General features: G+C 41.5%; 2 protein-coding genes across 2 annotated transcripts; both read left to right on the top strand.

Annotated features, from left to right (window-relative positions):
• Positions 1 to 359: 359 nt before the first annotated feature.
• dyrk4 (dual-specificity tyrosine-(Y)-phosphorylation regulated kinase 4) lies at positions 360 to 11597 on the top strand. The gene is made up of 14 exons (XM_071896868.2): positions 360 to 383; positions 3164 to 3247; positions 5151 to 5306; positions 5736 to 5886; positions 6141 to 6304; positions 7125 to 7261; positions 8078 to 8218; positions 9105 to 9243; positions 9483 to 9564; positions 9718 to 9890; positions 10081 to 10141; positions 10364 to 10493; positions 10723 to 10904; positions 11323 to 11597. Exons 1-14 carry the CDS (start codon positions 360 to 362, stop codon positions 11595 to 11597), a joined length of 1899 nt encoding a protein of 632 aa, XP_071752969.1.
• Positions 11598 to 13483: 1886 nt separating this feature from the next.
• On the top strand, positions 13484 to 21405 carry ndufa9a (NADH:ubiquinone oxidoreductase subunit A9a). Its single transcript, XM_071896857.2, has 11 exons — positions 13484 to 13543; positions 14516 to 14689; positions 15211 to 15308; positions 15461 to 15552; positions 16661 to 16802; positions 16982 to 17084; positions 17395 to 17465; positions 18323 to 18399; positions 19461 to 19556; positions 20882 to 20948; positions 21118 to 21405. Exons 1-11 carry the CDS (start codon positions 13489 to 13491, stop codon positions 21286 to 21288), a joined length of 1146 nt encoding a protein of 381 aa, XP_071752958.1. The 5' UTR covers positions 13484 to 13488; the 3' UTR covers positions 21289 to 21405.
• The last annotated feature ends 305 nt before the right edge of the window (positions 21406 to 21710 follow it).

The raw sequence follows: 21710 nt of genomic DNA, 5'->3' as shown, positions 1-21710 counted from the left end.
CGTCAAGGCGCATAGACCCTGAACAGCTTGCCTCCCTCGTTAATCTCCGCGCTGACGACAGAGCCTTTACCCTCTATGCATAAAACTATGAGTATGGCAGGTTTGGGCTGCAGGATCTGACCAGCATCAGGATTTTATTCAGCAGCGTTTCTTCTGTGTTCGTCGCGTGCCGGTCCTGACTTGTGCCTACTGTGCAAAGTGCGTCTTGGGTCCGGGTCTTGGTTTTGAGGCTGGATTGACAAGAGTTGGATACAATGATGCGTCTTACTTTTACTTGGATTTTATAATCTCCCCTCTGTGCTTGGACTATACACCGGGAAGGAACTGTGTGTTTATAAAGACTGACATTATTACACAGTATGTTGCCAGAAATTAATAACAAGGTGAGGCACGTTGGCTGGTTGGTTGGCTACAATGCGTTCCCTAAGGAAAAGGCATTTCTGTAATATTCCTATGGGACTTTGTAGTGTGTCTGTGGTACTAAAATGTGAATTTATAGTGAATTATTGTATATTCTTATAATATTCTATAATGATAGAGTGAGTCTGCTGAGTAGCCTGCTCAGTAGTGACTTAGTTACTTTATGTTTTGTTTTTTATCTCCCATGGTAATATTACTCTGTATTCCTATCAGTATTTATATATTTGCTGTGATACTATCCTTCTAAAATGTAGTTCTTTTAACTACAGTTCTTTTTCGTAGGGGATTATTTCGCTCAATACATTTTAACCAGGGTTTCCATTCGATAAGGCATTTTTTTGGAAAACAAAAAAAGCCTGCAGGTAATGAAATCCTTTCAAAATAGTGCAATTAAGTAAAATTCTTACATATACTGTGCATACTCTGTTCATCTTTCTTGAACCATGACAAGACTAGGAATGCATTCTCACTTTCTCCTCCACAAGTTATCCACTTCAACGCCCAACTCAAGAGTCCAGCGCCTTTCCCTGACTGTATGCCAAGTTATGATGAAAAATATGATCCATTTCTATTTCAGTCCTTATAGCCTATTTATTTCAGTGTTTGTTGTGTTGACAGATTCTGTAAGTCTATATGTGTTCTGGTGTATTTTTCACACCTTACATGGACACCGATATAAATTTAACCGCCTCTCTGTTTTTGGATCTTTAGAGAATCTCATCTTTTTACTGTATTTATTGGTATTTTAGCAATAGAAAGAAATACAGGAATCTATGCTTTCGCTAACTGATTGAATATCACATCATTGGCTATTGATTTTGCTGTGACTGGTAGACTTCAAGCATGATGCCATATGGTCACATTTGATGATAACAGTGTGGTGACAGCTTCTGGTGGTCAGTGAAAATGAATGGGCAAAATGATTATTCACTGCAAATGATTCTGAGCAGTTTAACAGTTTGTTGACTTTTACCCTCAGTTACTCTTGATTTTATTGCTCTGCTGACACTCTGACCAACTGACCTGAAAGACCTTAATGAGCCAAAGCTGGTCTCACATACCAGTTGGGATGATCCCACCACCAGCAAAGCCCCCCAGTCACACACACACACACACAAAGAGAGAGGGAGAGAAAGAGAGTGAGGGCGAGAGATCACATTGCCGTTGACTTCTGCTTCCTTTGCTTCCAAGCCTATAAAGACGAATGAAATTATATCTGTCTGTGTTTGAAGCATGATATGTCCTTCGCTTCGTGCGAACCCGGCGGTTAGGGGTGAGAGACATTCATCACACTGGAATAAAAGGTCAACTCAACAATCACCTACTGTAAGCTTTCCATGCACCTGCAGGCATATAAAAAGGAAACTGAGCCCATCCTATTGTTCTTTCAATCAAGCCATCTTTGTCTGTGTTTGCCCATTTTTCTTTGGCAGTTATTGATGTTACTGGGTTTCCATTGGCTCAGCGCTCATTAGGCAGGCTTACAGCAGGCCTGTGCAGGTGATGTTTAGGAGCCAGCCTGCCACAGTGACCCACATTGCCAGCCAATACTCGCTCTCACAATCCCCCAGAGATTGGTACACAAATATATTACTGTACAAGTATCGCATCCCATGTTGGCTACATTGTGGTTTCATTCTTATTGCTGAAGAATGACATTAATTTTGATCTGAAGAGCAAAGCCAGCAGCATGTTTGCAGACTATATGATTTTTTTCCCCCAACAACCAGCTGGGGTTAGTGAGGTCCTTGGTGGGTTCAGAAGTCATGGCAGCTCAGTTTCTCATCCTGCCTTATTGAGCTGGCAGAGCCGGGTCAATCCCATTCCTTGTCAGCTCTGCTACCCATCTGGACGATGTTGCCATGACACTGACTGACCTGATGTTGCTCTTGCAGCTTGCCCACCAGCGGTAAAGCTTAAGATTGTGATGGGGAAGCTCATTCTTAGCCAGCACCTGTGGCCCCCATCTCCCTCCCTACAGGCAGGCTAAGGGAGTTTAGCCCGTGTCCCCATAAGGGGCTAAGCTTTATTCCACCCATATGGTGTCCCTCCCCACAGTTGTCACGCTCACCCACTGATTAATAAGGCACGTGTCAGCTGGCTTGATGTTTGAGAGAGGCGCCCGGAATGAACTTAGATGTCCGCCCTCGACTCTATTGCTTTTCACAACATTTATTGCCCCCCTCTAACGCATTCAGGCAAGCGGCTCTGCAATGTGCGCAGGCTTGAAGGCACGTGTACACCCACCAACAGACACATGGACATGCACATGTGCACTCACACCTGCACACACCAGCACGTACACACAGAATATTGAATAGTGAGATAAGTGTTGTAGCTGGGATTTTTGCAGAAGTAATCTATTTTAGGATCTTAGTGCATTATTTTTGCGAGTCTGGCTGCAGCCCTGCTCTGCTGCCCACAGGCAGTGTATTTCTGAGAAGACCCACTGCTGTGGTGGGCTGCTGGAGAATCCTGCCAGCACGGAAAAAAGGCATTATTATTTAATGCCAGTGCTTCAATGTTTGTCTATTTTCAGTCGTAAAAAGACCCTAAAGATAGTGTTGTTATGCATCGTGCTGAATAAAACTCATGACATTAGAAAAATATGCTTACGCTTTGCATCTATTCAGCATGCTGACACGGAAATACACAATATGTTTCTGTGAATATGGGTCAGTAATCGCCCTCTTTTTTTCCATTTTGTTTGATTTTTCATGAATTTCTATCATTCCTCCCGCAGACGTCGCGACCGGAGGCCTTCCCTCACCCTCACAGACTCCAAACCGAAGGCAACCGTCTCGTAAACAACCGGCCCTACTCACAGGTCAGCCCCTTCCCCTTTGTAAGATACTGTACTGTAGCAGATGACCCACACCCAAAACATATAGATGAATAACGGTGGGAGGAGGTTTTCCCCTTTCCAGGTGACTGGACTTTTATATTGGATATAGTGCCAAGTATTTGAATTAACTGAAATACAAAAAAAGAAGAAAAACACCTAAAAAAAAAACAGAGAGTCACAAGATAAGATACCTCAAGCACTCCTCATGTTTTCTTCACATATCCACATATATGTATTCAACAACAACATTTGCCCTAGAAGGCTCTCAGTCTTAGCACTCGCAATAATGTTATGAAACCGTCCCCATGGATTATCGTGTTGTTTTGATGATTCAACTGTTGTCTAACTAACGCTCCTTAAGGGCAACAGCGGCCCTCCTTAGGAGAGATAATACTGAAAAGAAGTGCCTCATTAAATAATGCCAAGGGTGATGTTAGAAGTCCAGCTCGACAGTACTGCCAATTATCAGTTTCCACCAGAGTTCAGAGAACAACACGGATGTGACTGTACACACCTTACTGTACATGTAGGTTATGTAGTGCAATACAGCGCACCACAGATTATGAAAACATGAGATGAATGTTACATGGCGGGGTGCCTTGCTTAAGCAGCATGCCCCCCAGTTGTGTACAGGCACGTTACTGTGTTTACTTCCTTTGCCTGTTGTGGCAGGTGCTGGAGACTATATTTAGCCCTATCTCTATGCGTCATAACCAAGTTGGCAGATCCTGCAGCAGCTCTTACACGTGAGATGAAATATCAGAGCTATCTATAGACTGGAATGCTTTTATGTAGAATTCAGTACACATGTGAGAGAATTCATTATATGGCTGGTATAGTACATTGCTGAAGGCTACATCATCCCCTGCATGGTGTTGGTGGTTTTTCTCGAATCCCTTTAATTGAAATTTAATTGGAATTGCTGTCCAACAACTGAAAAATATATGCTAAAGCTATTCTAAACTGTCCCTCCTGACACAGATACACCCCCATTAGGATATCTCATTATTACCAGAGAACCTGGCACAGGACAGAGGTCTAATTTTGCCCGTCATTACCAAGGCTGTGCCTTGCAAGGCTCTGACACATGTAATCGTGCTCCCAGAGCAAGCAGGATGGCAGCCAGAGAAAAGCAGGCTGCTGCTATTCATCTCCCCCACCGAGCCAGCGGTGACAGACTCTGTCAGGTCCCGGCCGCATGGGCTTTTGTCCCCATTTCACTCTCACCCTGCTCAGTAATTCCAGCCGCTACCTCCTGGGGGTCCTGGTCACCCGAGCCTCCGCTATCTAAATGGACGTGAAGGCATGCAGCTAACTAGCAAAGAGCGGGGAAGAACACATAGCAAAACTAATGAGGTGCAGCCCACGAATGCTTATAATAAAATGAAAGGGGCTGCCACAAGCTTGTAGCTGCAGTGCAAAAACAATGTAATGAATTAAGACTTAACACTAGCCAACCCACTCTCTCCCCCTCCTTTTGTTGTCTGCAATACTATGTGCTATTCAGCATTTACTCTTCTATTGTATTCAAATGCAGAATGCTTTATTCCCTTTCAGTCTTACTTCGAGAAAAGGAGCTCAAAAGCCTCTGGCTTTTGTTGCTTTGTCTGAGTATTCTTTCTGACTTTGGTTTTGTCCATTATCAGACTGAATCTGTCTTCATCTGATTCTTTATTCACACTGCCATCAATATCAAGCTTCTAGAGTTTCATACAGCCTCCAGGATATGGTCTCATTTCCACTATTATCTTCTGATACCTCTCTTTGCCTCTCTTTGTTTTTTTGTTTGTCTTCTTTTTTCATGTTATTTTAATGTAATAAAATTTCTAATGTGTAATCTGTTATTTTGGGGCAATAAAATCAAAACAATCTCTCTGGTTTACAGAAGTTTGGTCCTGGTGTCGGGACGTTGCCTCAGCTGGAGCCACCAGTCCAGGTCCAGGTGGTGGTCAGCAATGCCAAACACCAACACCAGCAATCGGACAACATCCTGCCCCAAATTGCCAATAAGGGGGTCCAAAACAACTACCAGACACACCCGGTGAGGCTCTCATACAGTTACACATGCAACACTGGTAGGGTATTACTGCCCTACAGTGGTTGGATGACAGCCGGAGTGCATCAAATAATGAGAATATGGTGGGAGAAAAAAACACAGCAGCTTCAGTATGTCTTAAAACCAGCTAATACATTACAACCGAGAAACTGCATAGTAGTTTGAGGCATATGTCAGTCAGATGTAGATAAACAGAACTTGGTTGTTTCACCATGATAACACCATGGAGGTCATAGTTACATAAATGCAGTAGCATAACATCCATAGACTACCTGGTTAAATCCTGTACCAAGGATTCTGATGTCCAGACATTTTAGTGAAACCAAAGGTACTGTACAACTAAGTATAACATACTAACAACAGTGAAATACCTGAAATCTGAATTGTGAATTCCCATGTGTGTCTCCTGGACAGGATGAGAGGCCGAAGCCCACCCAGCAGTTCACCATGCGGTTTGGTGCAGCGATGGACAAAGTATCAGACTCCCGCAACACCAAGAGTCTCGGCAACAAGCTGGAGAAAGAGAAGGCATATGAGGGACAACGGCTGCCCATGTCCCCCATAGGTATTGTATTAGAATACAATAGAATAGCATTAGAGAGGCATGGAGAGATGATTTCTGAACAGATTTTGAATCTTTCGGGGGTGCCGTGACACAAGCATGATTCACATGTAACTGAGTAACAATCGTTTTCTTATTGTATCGACGGAATGAAAATAGCATGTCAGTCGAACGTTCACCATCATGTGCTCAAGGCAGAGGTGCGATCGATACGATGGTGACTCATCCTCTCCTCCCCCTCTCCCACCCCGATGCAGAGGCACTGAAGAACTTCCAGGAGCGGCTGACGGAGTTTGAGCAGGAGGAGATCATGGACTATGCGGAGATCTGGTTCATGGGCCTGGGCGCGCAGAAGATCGAGGCTTCCCACGGCGCGCCGCAGAACTCTGGGTTTGACGACGAGCACGGAAGCTACATCAGGGTAATGGCATTTCACTGTTTTATTGATGTTCAGAATAATGCAAAAGAACATAAAGTGGAAAGATGCAGATGAACAGACTTGAAAGTTACTAATTGACTAGGAAATTTGACACACACACACACCCACACACACACACACACACACAGAGGCCTTTAAGCTGAACTATACACGACCGTATGCCTTCATACGACCTTAATCCAGCAATTGAGCACACCAGCCTGCCAGTCTGTTGGACTGACTTCATTGTTGACTATACAATAAACTGCACTGAGGTCACCAATCACCGTGACACCGGCTTAGCTGTCTTGTGAAAATAAGCCCATGCAGTCTACTGAAAGGCAGTTGCATCTTAGTCAATACTCTATGAATGAGCTGTCTCAGGCTGAGTGAATGGCCATTGTTTAGACCCTTATATCTCTATCAAGGCTCTTCTCACTGTCACAGGCTTGGACTGATAGTCATAACAAAGTCATAGTACTGCCAGTAGCTGGCATGTGCACAGCAGAGTGGTGCAATGAAGCATACAGCCTGAGAACAGTGCTGTCGTTGAGTAAATAACATGTAATGTGATGTAATGATGACAATGACAAGTTATCAGACCTAATCCATAATTATTAACAATGGTTATTATTCATGGTGGATTAGGTTCAGTAACTTTGAAATTATATATAATCAACATTGAAAATGATGTTGATTACATTGTTTTGATTTGTTCATATGAATTAATTATGATGTCGGTGATGGATGTTGTTTGATGAGTACAACCGTATAAAATATTAAGTCTGCTTAAACATCCATATGCTCTGCTTCTTGTCTCCAGGTGCTGCATGACCACATTGGCTACAGGTTCGAGGTGCTCGAAGTCATTGGCAAAGGCTCCTTTGGTCAAGTCCTAAAATGTCTGGACCACAAGACCAATGAAATGGTAGCCATTAAGTTGATACGCAATAAGAAGAGGTAAGGGTAAACCTAAACCATTCAGTGTGCCTTTTGTCGTCTTTGATTAAGTCGAAAAAGAAAATTTAAATGTCAAAAACATTAACCTACTTCTGTAAATCAAGTAAATCCTGCAATGCTGAAATAATACTTGATTAGGAAATGTGTAGAGTGAGTTCTTCGTCACATTCAAAGAGTTGACCCACATTTGAGATCATTAGGGTCAGATATTTGTCAGATATGTGACCATCCATTACCCTGTTGTTAGGTTTTCCCCACATGCCTGACCTGCGATCATTTTACATTATTTGGAGTCCGCCAGATCACTCAGATCCTGATTTAGAATGATGGAAGTCGGCACCTCATGGTGTTACCTTACCTGTCCTCCCTCACTGGGGAACAGAGTGGCTCTGACTGCCCTGAGTCCTGTTGGGTGGATGCAGGAGCCATCGGGCCTTCCCGCCACTTCAATAATGCAGAAAACAAAATGGGTGCAAACTGCCACAGGACTGCCTCAGGCGCACTAGGACTTTTCTGTCTCCCCTGTTGAAGATCTTATTTCTCATGGGAAAGAACTGTGTTTGGTCAACCCAAACAGCCATATTGCTATTTTCAGGATTAATGTGTTGGATTTAAACCTTTGTATCACAGTAATGGAAAGACAATGTTGAAATTATGATAAAGGTTGTGGCATATCAAGGGTTTGTGAGTCAAAACTTGACGGATCCTGGTCTGGCTTTACCTGTCAACTCAGGAATAAGGGAGGATCGAATCTTATATGGATCATATTTAGTCTTCGTCTTCAATGTCTAACTCTGCCTCTTACTGTGACTGCAGGTTTCATCACCAAGCTCTCGTGGAGCTGAAGATCCTGGACGTGGTGAAGAGGAAAGACAAAGACAACCTCCACAACGTCATTCACATGAAGGAGTACTTTTACTTCCGAAACCACCTTTGCATCTCCTTCGAGCTTCTTGGGTGAGTCCATGCACTCACACACACTCTCACAAAAACTCACACGAAGAACGAAAATAGTCCTGCGGGACACTATAAAGACGTTATTGAATAATTGATCCGTTAATCAAAGGTATTCAAGGTTAGCCACCTCTCCCTAGGTTCAACAACAGGATTTGATCGCTGTACTCTTATCAAATGCACCGCTTACTTGTTGTTAGTCAATTCACCTACTGCTACACGACTCCAGTCAATCAGGAGTTAAGTGATTGCCCGTGTACCTTAAGCCATCTGTGTTTTAGTGTGGATTGCCTTAATGCGTTGATATCTATTTGAGGGAAGATAGTTTTGTGTATCACTCAGGCTGAATGACCTTTAGAGGACGTCTTGGACGGCCACCTTGTCTAGCATTACCGTCACCGAATCCCTTAGTTAAGGCCTTGATTAGGGCCCTATCTCTTTCCCCTGCTTGCTTCATGGTGTGAAGGCTCCAGTTACACAGCCTAAAGAAGTTTATGCTTATCGCAAGTAGCAGGAAATAGCAGGAGCGCACACTCTCAGCTCCTGTCTCCAGGCACAATCATAGATAATTTCTAAATACGTGCTTAGCAGTTAGATTATGTTTTATTATGTATGTTCAGTGTAGAGTAACATCAAATTTAGCGCCCTCCTTTTCTCAGAATGTTTATTGAGGGAACAGGAAAAAGCACTTCATGTGTCGCCTGTTAAAAAGGGAATCCGGTTTGAGTGGACTATGCTATATATTCCCTAGTATGAGTGTAGTGTAATTGTGCATATAATAGAAATGAAAAAGAAAACCTTTAAAGAACTATAAGGGAAAATAAAGTTGTCACAGTGAAATACAGTTTTTCTTTCTTGCAAAAGCCTTATCTTCTGTATCTTTTGACAGGGTGAACTTGTACGAGCTGATAAAAAAAAACAACTTCCAGGGCTTCAGTCTCGCTCTCATCCGTCGGTTCGCCCACGCTCTTCTCAGATGCCTGCAGATGCTGCACAGAGAGAAGATAATTCACTGCGACCTCAAACCGGTACTGTCTTCCATCTAATATTTCCCTGATCCTTTCTTTTTAGAATATAGTGAAGTCGACAAAACCTCACCAGGACCATGCTTATGCACTGTAGCCTCAGTAGGATCCACTGACTTTGAAATGACCTCTTGTTTATGAATTGTATTGCACAAGTACTGTAAGACTCCCTGGGACAAATGTGGGGATGTTACTCCATCTAGTGGAGTATTATAATATTGCACCATTGTATTTCTGCACAGGAGAACATCCTTTTGTCTCAGAGAGGGCCGGGGAACATCAAGGTGGTTGACTTTGGATCAAGCTGTTATGAACAACAGAGGGGTGAGTGCTTATAACTCGATTTGTATCGTATTGAATATGTGAACATACTCAAAAAAGTGGAAAAGTCTAGTGCACATGACTTATCCCTCCTTCTTCCCCTGCCCCCTCTGTCTTCTCCTCTCTCTTTTCCTCTACTTCCATCCTTCCCTTTAGTGTACACCTACATCCAGAGCCGTTTCTACCGCTCCCCGGAGGTCATCCTGGGTCACCCCTATAGCATGGCCATTGACATGTGGAGCTTGGGCTGCATCCTGGCTGAGCTCTACACAGGCTACCCCCTCTTCCCAGGAGAAAGCGAAGTGGAGCAGATAGCGTGCATCATGGAGGTACGACATGGAAATTTTACTGCTGATCTGTTTCCAGTTTCCTTTTTCCAGTTTGATGTGTCCACCTGTATTTCATTTTTTAAAGCTCATAAAGCATGTTTTCACATATTCAAATGCAAACACTGTCTCAGTATGGTAGGTGAACTGCTTATACAGCATGGCAAGGTTTCAAGTTATTTTAATTTTCCAGGTTCTCGGGATGCCTCCAAATGATTTTGTGCAGACGGCATCTAGGAGGAGGTTGTTCTTCGGTGAGAATTTTACTTCTGCTGGATTTAGATCTGTTTTAATATCTTCTTTCTGTGGATATTGTTCGTATTATACAGTATTTGATATGTAGAATATACATTAGGCTATAATGTAGGATTTAGGATTTACACAATAGTCAAATTGATTACAGCTCTTTAGAGAAGCCGTAGGAAGACAATGTGTGCAGATGATAACTCGGTTCTGTGTTTGGTAACTGTCTGCAGACTCAAAAGGAAACCCCAGGAACATCACTAATAGCAAGGGGAAGAAGCGGAGACCCAACTCCAAGGAACTGTCTGCTGTGCTGAAGACTAACGATGCTTTGTTCTTAGACTTCATCAAACGCTGCCTCACGTATGTTCACTTCACATTTCTGTTTGATTGGTTCCCAGCAGAAGTTTCTCTCTTGTTGGTCTTGCATGAATTTTTAATTGTGCAGGACTGCAAAACAGTCTCACAACTTGCTTTGGACTGTATAATTAAGGAACTTTTGATGGTGTTTTTGCCTGTAAGGCGTCTTTAGAGACTGAATACCAAGCTGCACACTCTCACTGACTCATTTTATTTTCCTGTGCTTTTTCAGTTGGGATCCAACAAAGCGTATGACTCCTGATGAGGCCATACTGCATGAGTGGATCCTGGAAGGCAATTTCAACAAAGTCCGGCCCAAAACCAGGCCAACGCTGAAGAAGGCCTCAGAGAGCTTGAGCAGCACGGAAAACACCATTGAGCACAGTTACCGCAAACAAACAAACAGCAGGCCTGGTAAGATAAAGTTCATTAGCGCAGGCACAGTCTAGTCACAGTCATTATAAAGGCTTTTATTTTGATTGATTGTTTTTTGAGCCCTTCATTTTCAGTGGTCTTTAAACCCTTCTCATGTAGTAATGGGCAGTCTTGTATAGTTAGTATTATACTACATTTATATAGCACTTTTCTCAAAGTTACATAGCAGTTTAAAATACAAAGAAACAAATTATATAAACAAACAACAACTATAATAAAGCAAAGATTTGCTTGAATCTATAAATTTCAGGCCTTCATTGAATTGGTACAAGCTGCCCACTTCTGCTAACTTCAGATTATTTTATTACTTTGTTTATTATTAGGCTACCTATTACTTTCTAATTCACCCTAAGCTGACATTCCTAAACACATGCCTCTTGTTTCCACGGTAAACCAGAGAGGGTCAGCACCGACAGCAACGGCAACGACAAGCTCAAGAGAGACAGCTCTGCGACACGAACCAAGATGGCCCCCGCCGAGCGTCTGCGGCCCATCGGGGCCTCAGCGGAGGAGGAGGTGTGCGAGAGCGGGGCCAAGGTCTTTACGGACACCAAGCAGCACGAGGGAGGCGGAGAGAGGCCCGTTCACATCATCATCAAGCCTCAGCAGGAGGTGGGCATAGAGAGGGAAGAGAGCCAGGAGCCATCTCAGTGTTTGCCTCCTATCATCTAGCAGCCTGAGGGGTCGGGAATCAGATTAGAAGTTAAAGGATTGTGGGGGAAGTAGTTGATGTATTGTGTTGTATCATCAGCAAAGAGGGGCATCTTTTAGTTATTGCGCTACTAGTGTAAGATCAGCGTGTTCCTTTTTTTGAGACACTTTTACTTTGTATGACAGTGCGGTCAGTGGTGACAAACTGACACGCTATATGAAGGAATGAACAGGACCCATGATACAGCATTAACACTTCGCTGTTTGTGTCCCATAATATTATTCGTTGAATCCCATCTTTGCTGTGCATTGACGTCTTTGATAAATAGCTTAGATTTTAAACACCATTTTTACTTTTTTTCCCTTTGTGTACACTTCTCCATACTAAAAACAAAGTAGCTTGGTTGGATAGTTGCATGATTACCAAAAAATTATCACATCTTTGTTTTTCTTTCTTGTTCTCTTTTCTGTTAGACATTTTACTTTCATTTTACCTTCAGAATGTGTATTAGTTTTGAAGGATTGTGTGCAATAAAGGCTGAGCCAAAAACATTTTTTTTACTATGTCAGAAAAGGTGCCCTGACACAAAGATCTAATTGTTCTGTACCTTTTAATTATAGAATTTAATTAATGACATATTGATTATTTCAGTTATTTATTATGGAATATGTTTGGTCATATGATGTTTCATATTTGTTTGACAATTTCTGTACATTTCAACAATCACAACAAAATATGATGTATTTGTATTAGCATATGTTTATTGTATATATTCCTGCTGTAATTTCCTTTGTATGTACTGTAATGCAGAACATATTTTACGACGATATTTCAGATATTTGTTGAGGTTTAGACAAGGTTTTACTTGTTGTGTTGTTACTGTATGGAACATATTTTGTATGTCTGTGTTATTCATAATATTTTTTACTATTAGACACAATGAGACAATCCTTTTATTGATAGTTTGTGCCTTGCAGTATTAGAATTCTTGCACTTTACTATTGTGTGTGTGCACCTGGATTAGAAACTGATGGATTCTCGCCCTGTCAAACAAACGAGAGTTGTGCAATATGTAGGACTTCCCTGCCAGGATCCCATTTATTTGTGAAGTCAGAAAGGCGTGCATTTCATCAAATGTTACAAATCATGCCGATTATAACCATCTTTTTACTCTATCTCTCACTCTTTCTAGTTTTACTCTCTTTATCTCCCTGTCTGTAAGTAGAAAACAAAACTCAGTCGCCAACAGAGGTACAAATGAACCTGAAGACAGAACCATGCGTGCTCTCACCATCACAATTCAATGGGGCACACAACCTGAGATCCTGAAGGGACAGTTTGTAGCTGAAATAAGAAAAGTCAAGAGAGTAATTTTTATGTCTTTTATGATGAAATAAAAATTTGTTTCAACGAGCCTGTGTCTTGACTCCATAATTTTTATACTCAGGTTTCAGTAACAATGATGAGCAGCACTAGACCTTGTGTGTTTGTGCTGGCAAGTTCAAAATTTTCTTTTTTTATCATGTCTTGCTTTGTTGCTTATTTATGGTATCTGTGTGCCTACACCCTCCTCCATATAGGGAACCTACAGGTCACATACTTTGCAATGAAGTTGTATAAGTGTGACTGTCATGCAAACTATAGTTTGAATGGCTGAAAAATAACTTGAAATGTGCCAAAGAATGTCATGTCCATGCACAAAACAGTTGGTCATTTTTATATCAGTTTCTAAACATACAACATGTTGTTAAACATAATTGATGTTTGCGTTAAGGTAGACTAGAAGTTGGTTTTGCACAATGTGTGTAGGCTCTGTGCTCTGTACACTAGCATTACCCATAGAAACGGCCGTGACATTACGGATTAACGACAGACTAATTTTGGCCCATACTGTATGCCGTAGTCGGAAAGATGGCGACCGCAGCGCTGGTTGGCCGTCCTGCGAGTGTCCTTCCTAAGCTTTCAAGTGAGTTATGTCAAAATAAGTACCACTAGAAAATTACATAAATACGTTCGAGTATGGGATTGTGGATGACGGTCTATATATGCATGCCATCTCAACACAGGCTCGGCTTTAGGCCAGTTTGTTGTCTCAAGTGACCTTGCTAACAGGCTCGGCTAACATTGCTAATGTACTGTACCTGCTGCTAGCCAAGGGCTGTAGCTAGCTAGAAGCTGGCAAAAATATTGCCATTACGAATAAATGCACTTGGACCAGGTATCCGACTATCTAGCTACCTGTATAATGTTATTCTGACCAGTTAATATCTATATAAAGGTGTTAAGTGTTGCTTCACGTTAGCTATTCGCGTTGCTAGTGTGTTATCATTTGGAGTAACGTTAGTAGCACTGACTTAAAACATTTGCTGTTTTGATAGCCAGGTTCCCATAGGTGCCAGCGTTGAACATGTAAGTTTTAGACGTCCGTTTAAGATTGAGCTGCTGTCTTTACTGGTGAGCGTTGTAACTAATAACAAAGTCAACACTGAAATGGCATAACACCACTCACCCATACAGTGCTGTACCAAATAGTTCCTTATAGCTTGCACTGCGTTTCAAAAGAAAGCATCCTTTAGATCAAATCAAGTAAAGTATTCTTCCACTCACAGAATCTATACTTTTGTTGCCTCTCAGATTTCATCCTCTTCAGGCATTCCAGAGTGTTTTTCTGAACCTCTAGTCTTTGCCAGTGTCTCCAATTTCGACAGCATTTTAGCTGCAACTTATATTGATAAAAATGGGACGAAAGAGTCTTTATTTCAAAACTCAGTTACAAAACACTTAACAAAGTGTTTTGTAACACTTAACATTGCTTAACAGTAAAAAGCAATGCAAGCAAAGCAAGAAAAGAAAAACATACATAGGAGGTCATGGACAATTTAATAAACATTTATGATCTACATCAGAACTATATATGACTTTGCTCCTCTCTCCTCAGAGGGCGCCGGCTCCCCTGCAGTGCTGTCAGCTGCTTCAGCAGCAGTCCAGCAGAGGAAGCTGCACCATGCTGTCATCCCCAAAGGAAAAGGGGGGCGCTCCTCTTCCAGTGGAATAGCTGCCACGGTTTTTGGTGCCACTGGATTCCTGGGCCGATATGTGGTCAACAGGCTGGGTGAGTTAGGAAAAGTAGCCTACATGCTACATTTACATGCACACCAATAGTCCTTAATATTCGGTAAACTTAAGTGTTCCATTTATGAGCTGGTGCATGTAAACATCATATCCTGTTTGCGATAACCTGGATAAGATCTTATCCCAGCTATGAGAAACCTGGTATATTCTAATATTATCTGGGATGCAGATGCATGTAAACATGTTATCCTGTTTACCCTCAACTCCATTTCTTCTAATTTCCGAAGATCAGAGGTGAATTGTGTATTTCTGTCATGAAAAACGTTAATATTCTTGGTTGTTTGATTAGCAGACGGTATCGCACTAGTGACTTTTCACTAGTGACACAAGCTGCTTAATTATTTGTTGTCACTGCCAGTGTTGAGGCTTTTCCATATTTCTGTCTAATTTATTCAGCATGTTGGTTATATGTAAGGTAGGCTTTATATTTTGTTGACAAAAATCTATTTCCTACACAGAGAGGTGCTGTATGTGTTTGTTCACCTGACTGATGTTTTGCAGGTCGCGCTGGCTCTCAGGTTATCATCCCTCACCGGTGTGATCAGTATGACCTCATGTACCTCAGGCCCATGGGGGATCTTGGACAGATCCTTTTTGTGGTAAGATGCATACAAACACACACACACACACACAAACATCTTGCAGGAATGTTGCATCACTTTGCACAACCTTTGGAATCTGTATGCGTTTATAAAGCTGTGACCATAATTGAAATGAAATCCTGCTCTCCTCCCCCCTTGTTGTGTTGCAGGAATGGGATGGCAGGAACAAAGACTCCATCAAACGGGCTTTGGAGCACTCTAATGTGGTCATCAACCTGGTGGGCAGAGAGTGGGAGACAAGGTATACTTGTTGGCTGGAAAAAATGACTTGCTTCGTCTGAAGATGTTTCACATGAGAGAGTATTATGTCCTGCCACCATGGTACATGGTATGCGGGTCACTATGTCGTCATGGTAGCGTCTGTCTGTGTGTAGACACATTCTTGTGAACACAATGACTCAAGAACAATACATGATAGAAATGTCATACTTGCGCCCCAGGTTCCTCCTATAGAATAGATGATCTGAGTAGATTTTGGACCACCTTGCTGCATAGATCTGATTTTCTTGAAACTACTATATCTCCTTAATGCTCTAAGATAGAGTTTATATTAATACCACCCATTTATTATGTAAAGACATGTATGTTGACATAGAAATAATTGCTAATGAATGCATTAATTGGCTTAATTAATATCTTCATTAGCATAACTGTTTATGTATAATGTATCATGGTGACTATGGCAGGATATTGGACAGCTCAAGTGCCTCTTGTTTTTGCTTCCATTCCCGAGTTGGTGGATGGTATCCTCTGATTGTTTGGGTTTTTCCTTTTCTCCCTCCTTTGCTACACCCACATGGGGTGCAACAGCAAACAAACACTGCCTAGCATACAGCCAAGCTGTAAATGCAGAATATTGATTGACAAAATACAAACTTTTACACATATACATACTTTACATATATACATACATACTTTTTCCCCACTTTCTCCCTGCTTCACAGTGGCCATGACTAGACTTTTCACAGATGTTGGCATAGCACTAAAACCATGTGCAGCGAAGTTTGAAGAAACTTCTGAATAAACAAGCCTAACACTTAACAGACAAAGTAATAATAATAAAACATTGTGATACTTGATTAATCCCCATAGGGAAATTCTTTTTTCGCTTGCCTCCCTCCACAGGACAGAGCCATTATTTTGTCTGTAATGGACAAAACATTTTGCAGGTCCAAGTATAGACTTAATTGCTGTAGTCATGGTTACAACTACACATTTATTGCCTCACTGATTACTAGATGACAGTATTTTACAAAGTTTAGTAGTGAGGTAGGAGGGAATTGTTGGATAGGCCTACAAATTGTTGCAAAATATTTTCTTGTAAGTATTTTTCTTCTTTTTGTGTAAAGGAACTATCGCTTCGAGGATGTTTTCGTGACCCTCCCTCAGCAGATCGCCAAGGCAACCAGAGAGGCTGGCATCACAAAGTTCATCCACATGTCTCACCTCAACGCTGACATACGCAGCCCCTCCAAATACCTGAGGAACAAGGTACTGAGCTGGGCCTCTACCTGCTGCACATCTCTCACACTTTTCAGTAGAAATAGTGCTTACATGTTTTTATTGTATTGTATACATGTAAAAGCCCAATGTTGGCTGCATTAAAGGGCAAAGGGGGTTAATCTATGTCAGTGCTGTTGATCAGTGTGTGTGATGCACCTTCTCCGCAGGCTGTAGGAGAGACAGCGGTGAGAGATGAGTTCCCTGATGCGATCATCATGAAGCCTTCTGAGATGTTCGGGAGGGAGGACAGATTCTTCAACTACTACGCGAGTAAGGAAGCTGTGTGTGTGTGTGTGACAGACTGTGCCTGTGTACTTTAATCCAGTATGTGTAGTAAAAAGTAAATCGTTTTTTTAAATTTTCAAGACTAAAGTTCTCTCACAACTGCAGAATATCAAGTGCAGACATTGTTTGTGGGAGCTCAATATTGTGTAACTGAGTTCCACATATTCACACCTAGTTGACAATTTTGGAGTAGGACTGTAGAAGGAGCTGCTGTTGCATATTGTCCCACTTGTACTCTGTGCGGAAAATGGTAGTGGAGACAACTGTTTTGACTTGAAGTTTTTCCTCTTTTCAGACATGCGCTGGTTCAGCAATGCTATACCACTCATCGCCATGGGGAAGAAGACGGTGAAGCAGCCTGTTCATGTAAGTTTATTGAAAGGGGGCCCACTCTAATACTTCTCTTTATTATAAATTTAAAATTCCAGGAATAATTCCTCAATTTTAAATGGGATTGTGACTTTTGAAGTTGTTTACATTTAAGCATACAGCTGCCCTTCCCAGTACAACCAACAGGGTTCATACGGTCATGAAAATCCTGGAAAGGTCAAGCAGAATGCAAGCTGTCTGGTAAAACATTTGAAATATCAATTATACGAGAGGCAGCATCTTGCCATGTTAAAGGAAAAAAAACAAGTTTCAAATCAAGTTTCCAAACCAACTTGGGGTTTTAGGGTGTGTTCACGCCAAGCATGTTTGGACCGGTTTGGTTCATCCAACTCTGGAGCGTTTCCTCCTTTAGTTTGTTAGGCAGGTGAGAACAATGCCATTCGCACTCAGGTGCGCAACAAATAACTGCACCGAGACACCTGAAAATGTGGTTGTCAATCCTCTTCCAAGCAGACTGTGGTGCCGTTCATTATGAGAACGTAGTCATATGAACTACGGGAAACAAACCCAAAACATGGTTTTATGAGTGTGTTGTTTATCGTTCGACTGTTGTTCCATGTGGTTTTAAGGGTATAAGAAGACGGATGTTGACATCAGATAGTCAGCAGTTACTCATGCTTGGAAAGCCTAGCCTCAGAAAACAAACTGAGGGTTCCACTGTCTTCACTCTCAAAAGGTGTGATGATGTCACTAGAATAGAGTGGCCTTTTTTCCTTGTCTACTGAACACAACATCCCAAGCCTCATAATGTCAGACAACCCCACTCTATGTACAGGAGCCTAACTCTACAAGGCCGGCTACTCACTAGGCTTCAACTCTCTTTTCTCCCTCAGGTGGTGGATGTGGCCAAGGCTATCATCAATGCCATCAAAGATCCTGATGCCAATGGAAAGACATATGCACTAGTGGGGTAGGTAGCCGCTATGATAACTCTTTGTTAGAAGACCCATGCCTAGGAGCATGGTGATTTGAAGAGATGGGTTTAGAATTTATTGGAATGAAGCTGAAATTCTGAAAACAATCTGAATAGTATAGTATAGTATAGTATAGTATTTTAGCTCATTAGCTAACTCTGGCACATTTACATTGATGTGGAAACTGAAATGTTGATTAATGTGCACTGTCCCTGGTAAATAAATAAATAAGCACATAGTTGAAAGCAGTGATGATAAAATTGATGGTTAAACATTCGGACGACTGAAATACAATAACATTGCATGGCAGCTCCTATAGAGCTCAACAGTGACCGCCCACTTTTGAACGGCTCCGGTTCCAGGAAGTGAATTTCCCATTCATTCCTCCATTGACGTTTCAGAAAATCCTTATATAAAGAGTTTTAAGCCTGTAACCAAATCAAATGTTTTATGGTCACGATTCATGTCGTAGTTGGTTGGCTTGGTTACAGGCTTAAAACTCTTTATATAAGGATTTTCTGAAACGTCAATGGAGGAATGAATGGGAAATTCACTTCCTGGAACCGGAGCCGTTCAAAAGTGGGCGGTCACTGTTGAGCTCTATTCAAAATACCAAGCACAGGTCTACATTGCAACAATGTATGCAACTTAGACTTGGAACGCTACATTCCAAGTGTAAGTTGGAGTTCATATGCTTCAAATTTCATATAACAAACACCTACAACATGTGGACCAGTCACTTTGATAGCCTGCCAGCCTTCATTTTGTATTGTTTATTGGCTTGACATGGTAAAGACGAATGAGGAGTTTCATGTCATGCTGATCATGCTAATGCCCAGCCGTAAAACATGCCAAGTCCTTGAATTTGACGAGTCTTCGAAAGTTACTGAAAGGCCCTTATGGCTGATTTGATAGAAACCTTGTGCAGAAAGTGTGTTAAATATTGGGCTAGCATACTTGGTTCATGCACTGGCTTTATATTGCATTTGAGTGCAGACTAATTGGTGAGGACTGTCCCTAATAGAATGTTTTTGGGCTGTTTTCTCTTGTTATCCAGTCCCAACCGCTATCTTCTTCATGATCTGGTGGAGTATGTCTACGCCGTGGCACACAGACCTTTCCTGCCCTACCCTTTGCCCCGCCCACTTTATCAGTAAGTGCCTACCTAATGTTTTCTTTTCAAGCTTCTCCAAAAGGGAATTCCCTTTTGAGTTAATTAGCACTGGTACATTTTCTACCCTCCGATTGCATGTTGCAAGACCAGTGTAAAACCAGAAAAGGAACAGGGTGCGGTATCTGTTTCAAAGGTTCACTTTATGCAACAAGTCAATGTATTTTGGAGGCACGCCATCATGACTGGAGATCTGTGGCATTCTGTTACTCTATCTCATTGTTAAAATCTCATTTCATTGTGGAAGACAGAGGTAAAAGAAAAAACAGGCTGTCTGTATGACACTGGAGCTGTCTCTGCCAAGGTTTTGTTTTCGCCCCCATAAGTTTATCTGTCAGTTAGCAAGATATCTGAAAAACCTATGAACTTCCCATGAAATTCGTTTGACCAATAGGTCTTCCACCTTTTTAGATGATTATTGGTTTTTTTTAGCCATAACTATAGAACTAATGGAGACAGAGACTTGATCCTGAATTTCCCCAAGGGGATAAATAAAGTGCTATCTTATCTTATCTGATTCCAAATGCTAAGGATATGTTTACAGGGTCAAGAAATCTAATTTAACTTGAGCTTGAAGTGATAGGAAGTTGGAGAATTGTGCAGCATTGTCGGAGGTTTGCGCCTTCCAACTGCCTTTTAGTTTATATTTCCCAAATTGCCACATGCACTTTTGTATCATCAAAGCCCCTAATGGATTGGGTATGCCATCATGATCATTCTTCTACTGTGCTTTCATTTGATTATCCTGCAAATTGTAAGGAGTTTTCACCACAACTCCATGGATTATTTGACATGAAACCACTCTGGAATGCGTTACAGACAAGAAAAAGGGATTTTATACTGTGATTTCTCAGAGGGAGAGCTATAGGAATGTTACTTTTGATTCACTGGTTGTAAAGTGAAAGTTATGGTATTTTATTTTTCTTTGAAATGGTTTCTCAATTTTTCATACAAGGATGTAAGCAAAGATATTAATGTCATACAAGTTGTTTATTTGTTGAAGATGGGTTCCATCCATTCTGATGATAAGCTTGGCTAGCTATGCTTTATTGGTTGCTATGCTTCTTGTGGTAACCAGAGTGGTAGTTAGATTTTTTTTCTCTCCTATTTATTTGTATTTATGACCTTGAAGAAGACTTTTCAGTCAGACACAAGAATTGGTAATTGTTGTACAAACGGCATAATACTCATGAGGACATACTTTACTGTGATTATAGGTATGCATCGCCTCTCAGGTATTACTGCTGTGTTACGTTATACCATACCCTCAGGTGATAACTGTTCAACGTTGTCATTCTTAATTGCAGCTTTGCTGCTCAGCTTTTTGCAATGAACCCGTTTGAGCCATGGACAACCCCAGACAAAGTAGATCGGGTAAGGAAACAAAAATATACATCTCCTGGAATATCCTTGACATAACTTGAAACTTTTGGTTTTGAGAATTTTGCAACTAATTGCAGAGCATCTACAACCCACATTCAATAGTTGTCCATCGGTTTTTGCATAACTAACCCATAATTGTATTGTGTCGGTTTGTTTCCAGTTCCACACGACAGACATGAAATATCCAGGACTTCCTGGTCTGGAGGATCTCGGTATTGTTCCCTCCTCTGTAGAGCAAAAGGCAATTGAGATTCTGCGTCGCCACCGCCGTTTCCGTTACCTGGAAGCTGAGCTGGACGAGACAAAGCCAGCCAAGACTGTCAGCTATTGAGCTAGAACCTGAGAAACTGCCTGACATCAACATGGCAACGACAGGCTGATTCCCCCTCTAATGTTTTGTCTTTAACAATATTCTGTACATAAATAAAGGATTATCCTCTAAAGTGTGCCATGTATTGAGTAGTTTTATTGTTGATTATTGAGTTATGGTTTTATTAATTGCTATGATTTACTACCCTATTGAAAATGTTCAAGTGGTGTGTACTTTGAAACCTCCAAACCTCCTATTTAGTCTCCCTGTCATGTTATTTTGTTAAAATTAGCCAAGTGTTAAATAATTGTCAGTTGAAAGACTGGAGTTTTGCAATTACCCCTTAGGTGCATGGGTGGGGCATAGGTGGGAAATGTTATCTTTAAGATAAGGTGTGCTTTATTGCACTACTTCGTTAGTTATTGGTGCGTAGGACAATGAAC

The sequence above is a fragment of the Centroberyx gerrardi genome, chromosome 4 (genome assembly GCF_048128805.1).
Source record: "Centroberyx gerrardi isolate f3 chromosome 4, fCenGer3.hap1.cur.20231027, whole genome shotgun sequence".
Taxonomy (NCBI): domain Eukaryota; kingdom Metazoa; phylum Chordata; class Actinopteri; order Beryciformes; family Berycidae; genus Centroberyx; species Centroberyx gerrardi.
This window is presented reverse-complemented; position numbering and strand designations above follow the sequence as displayed.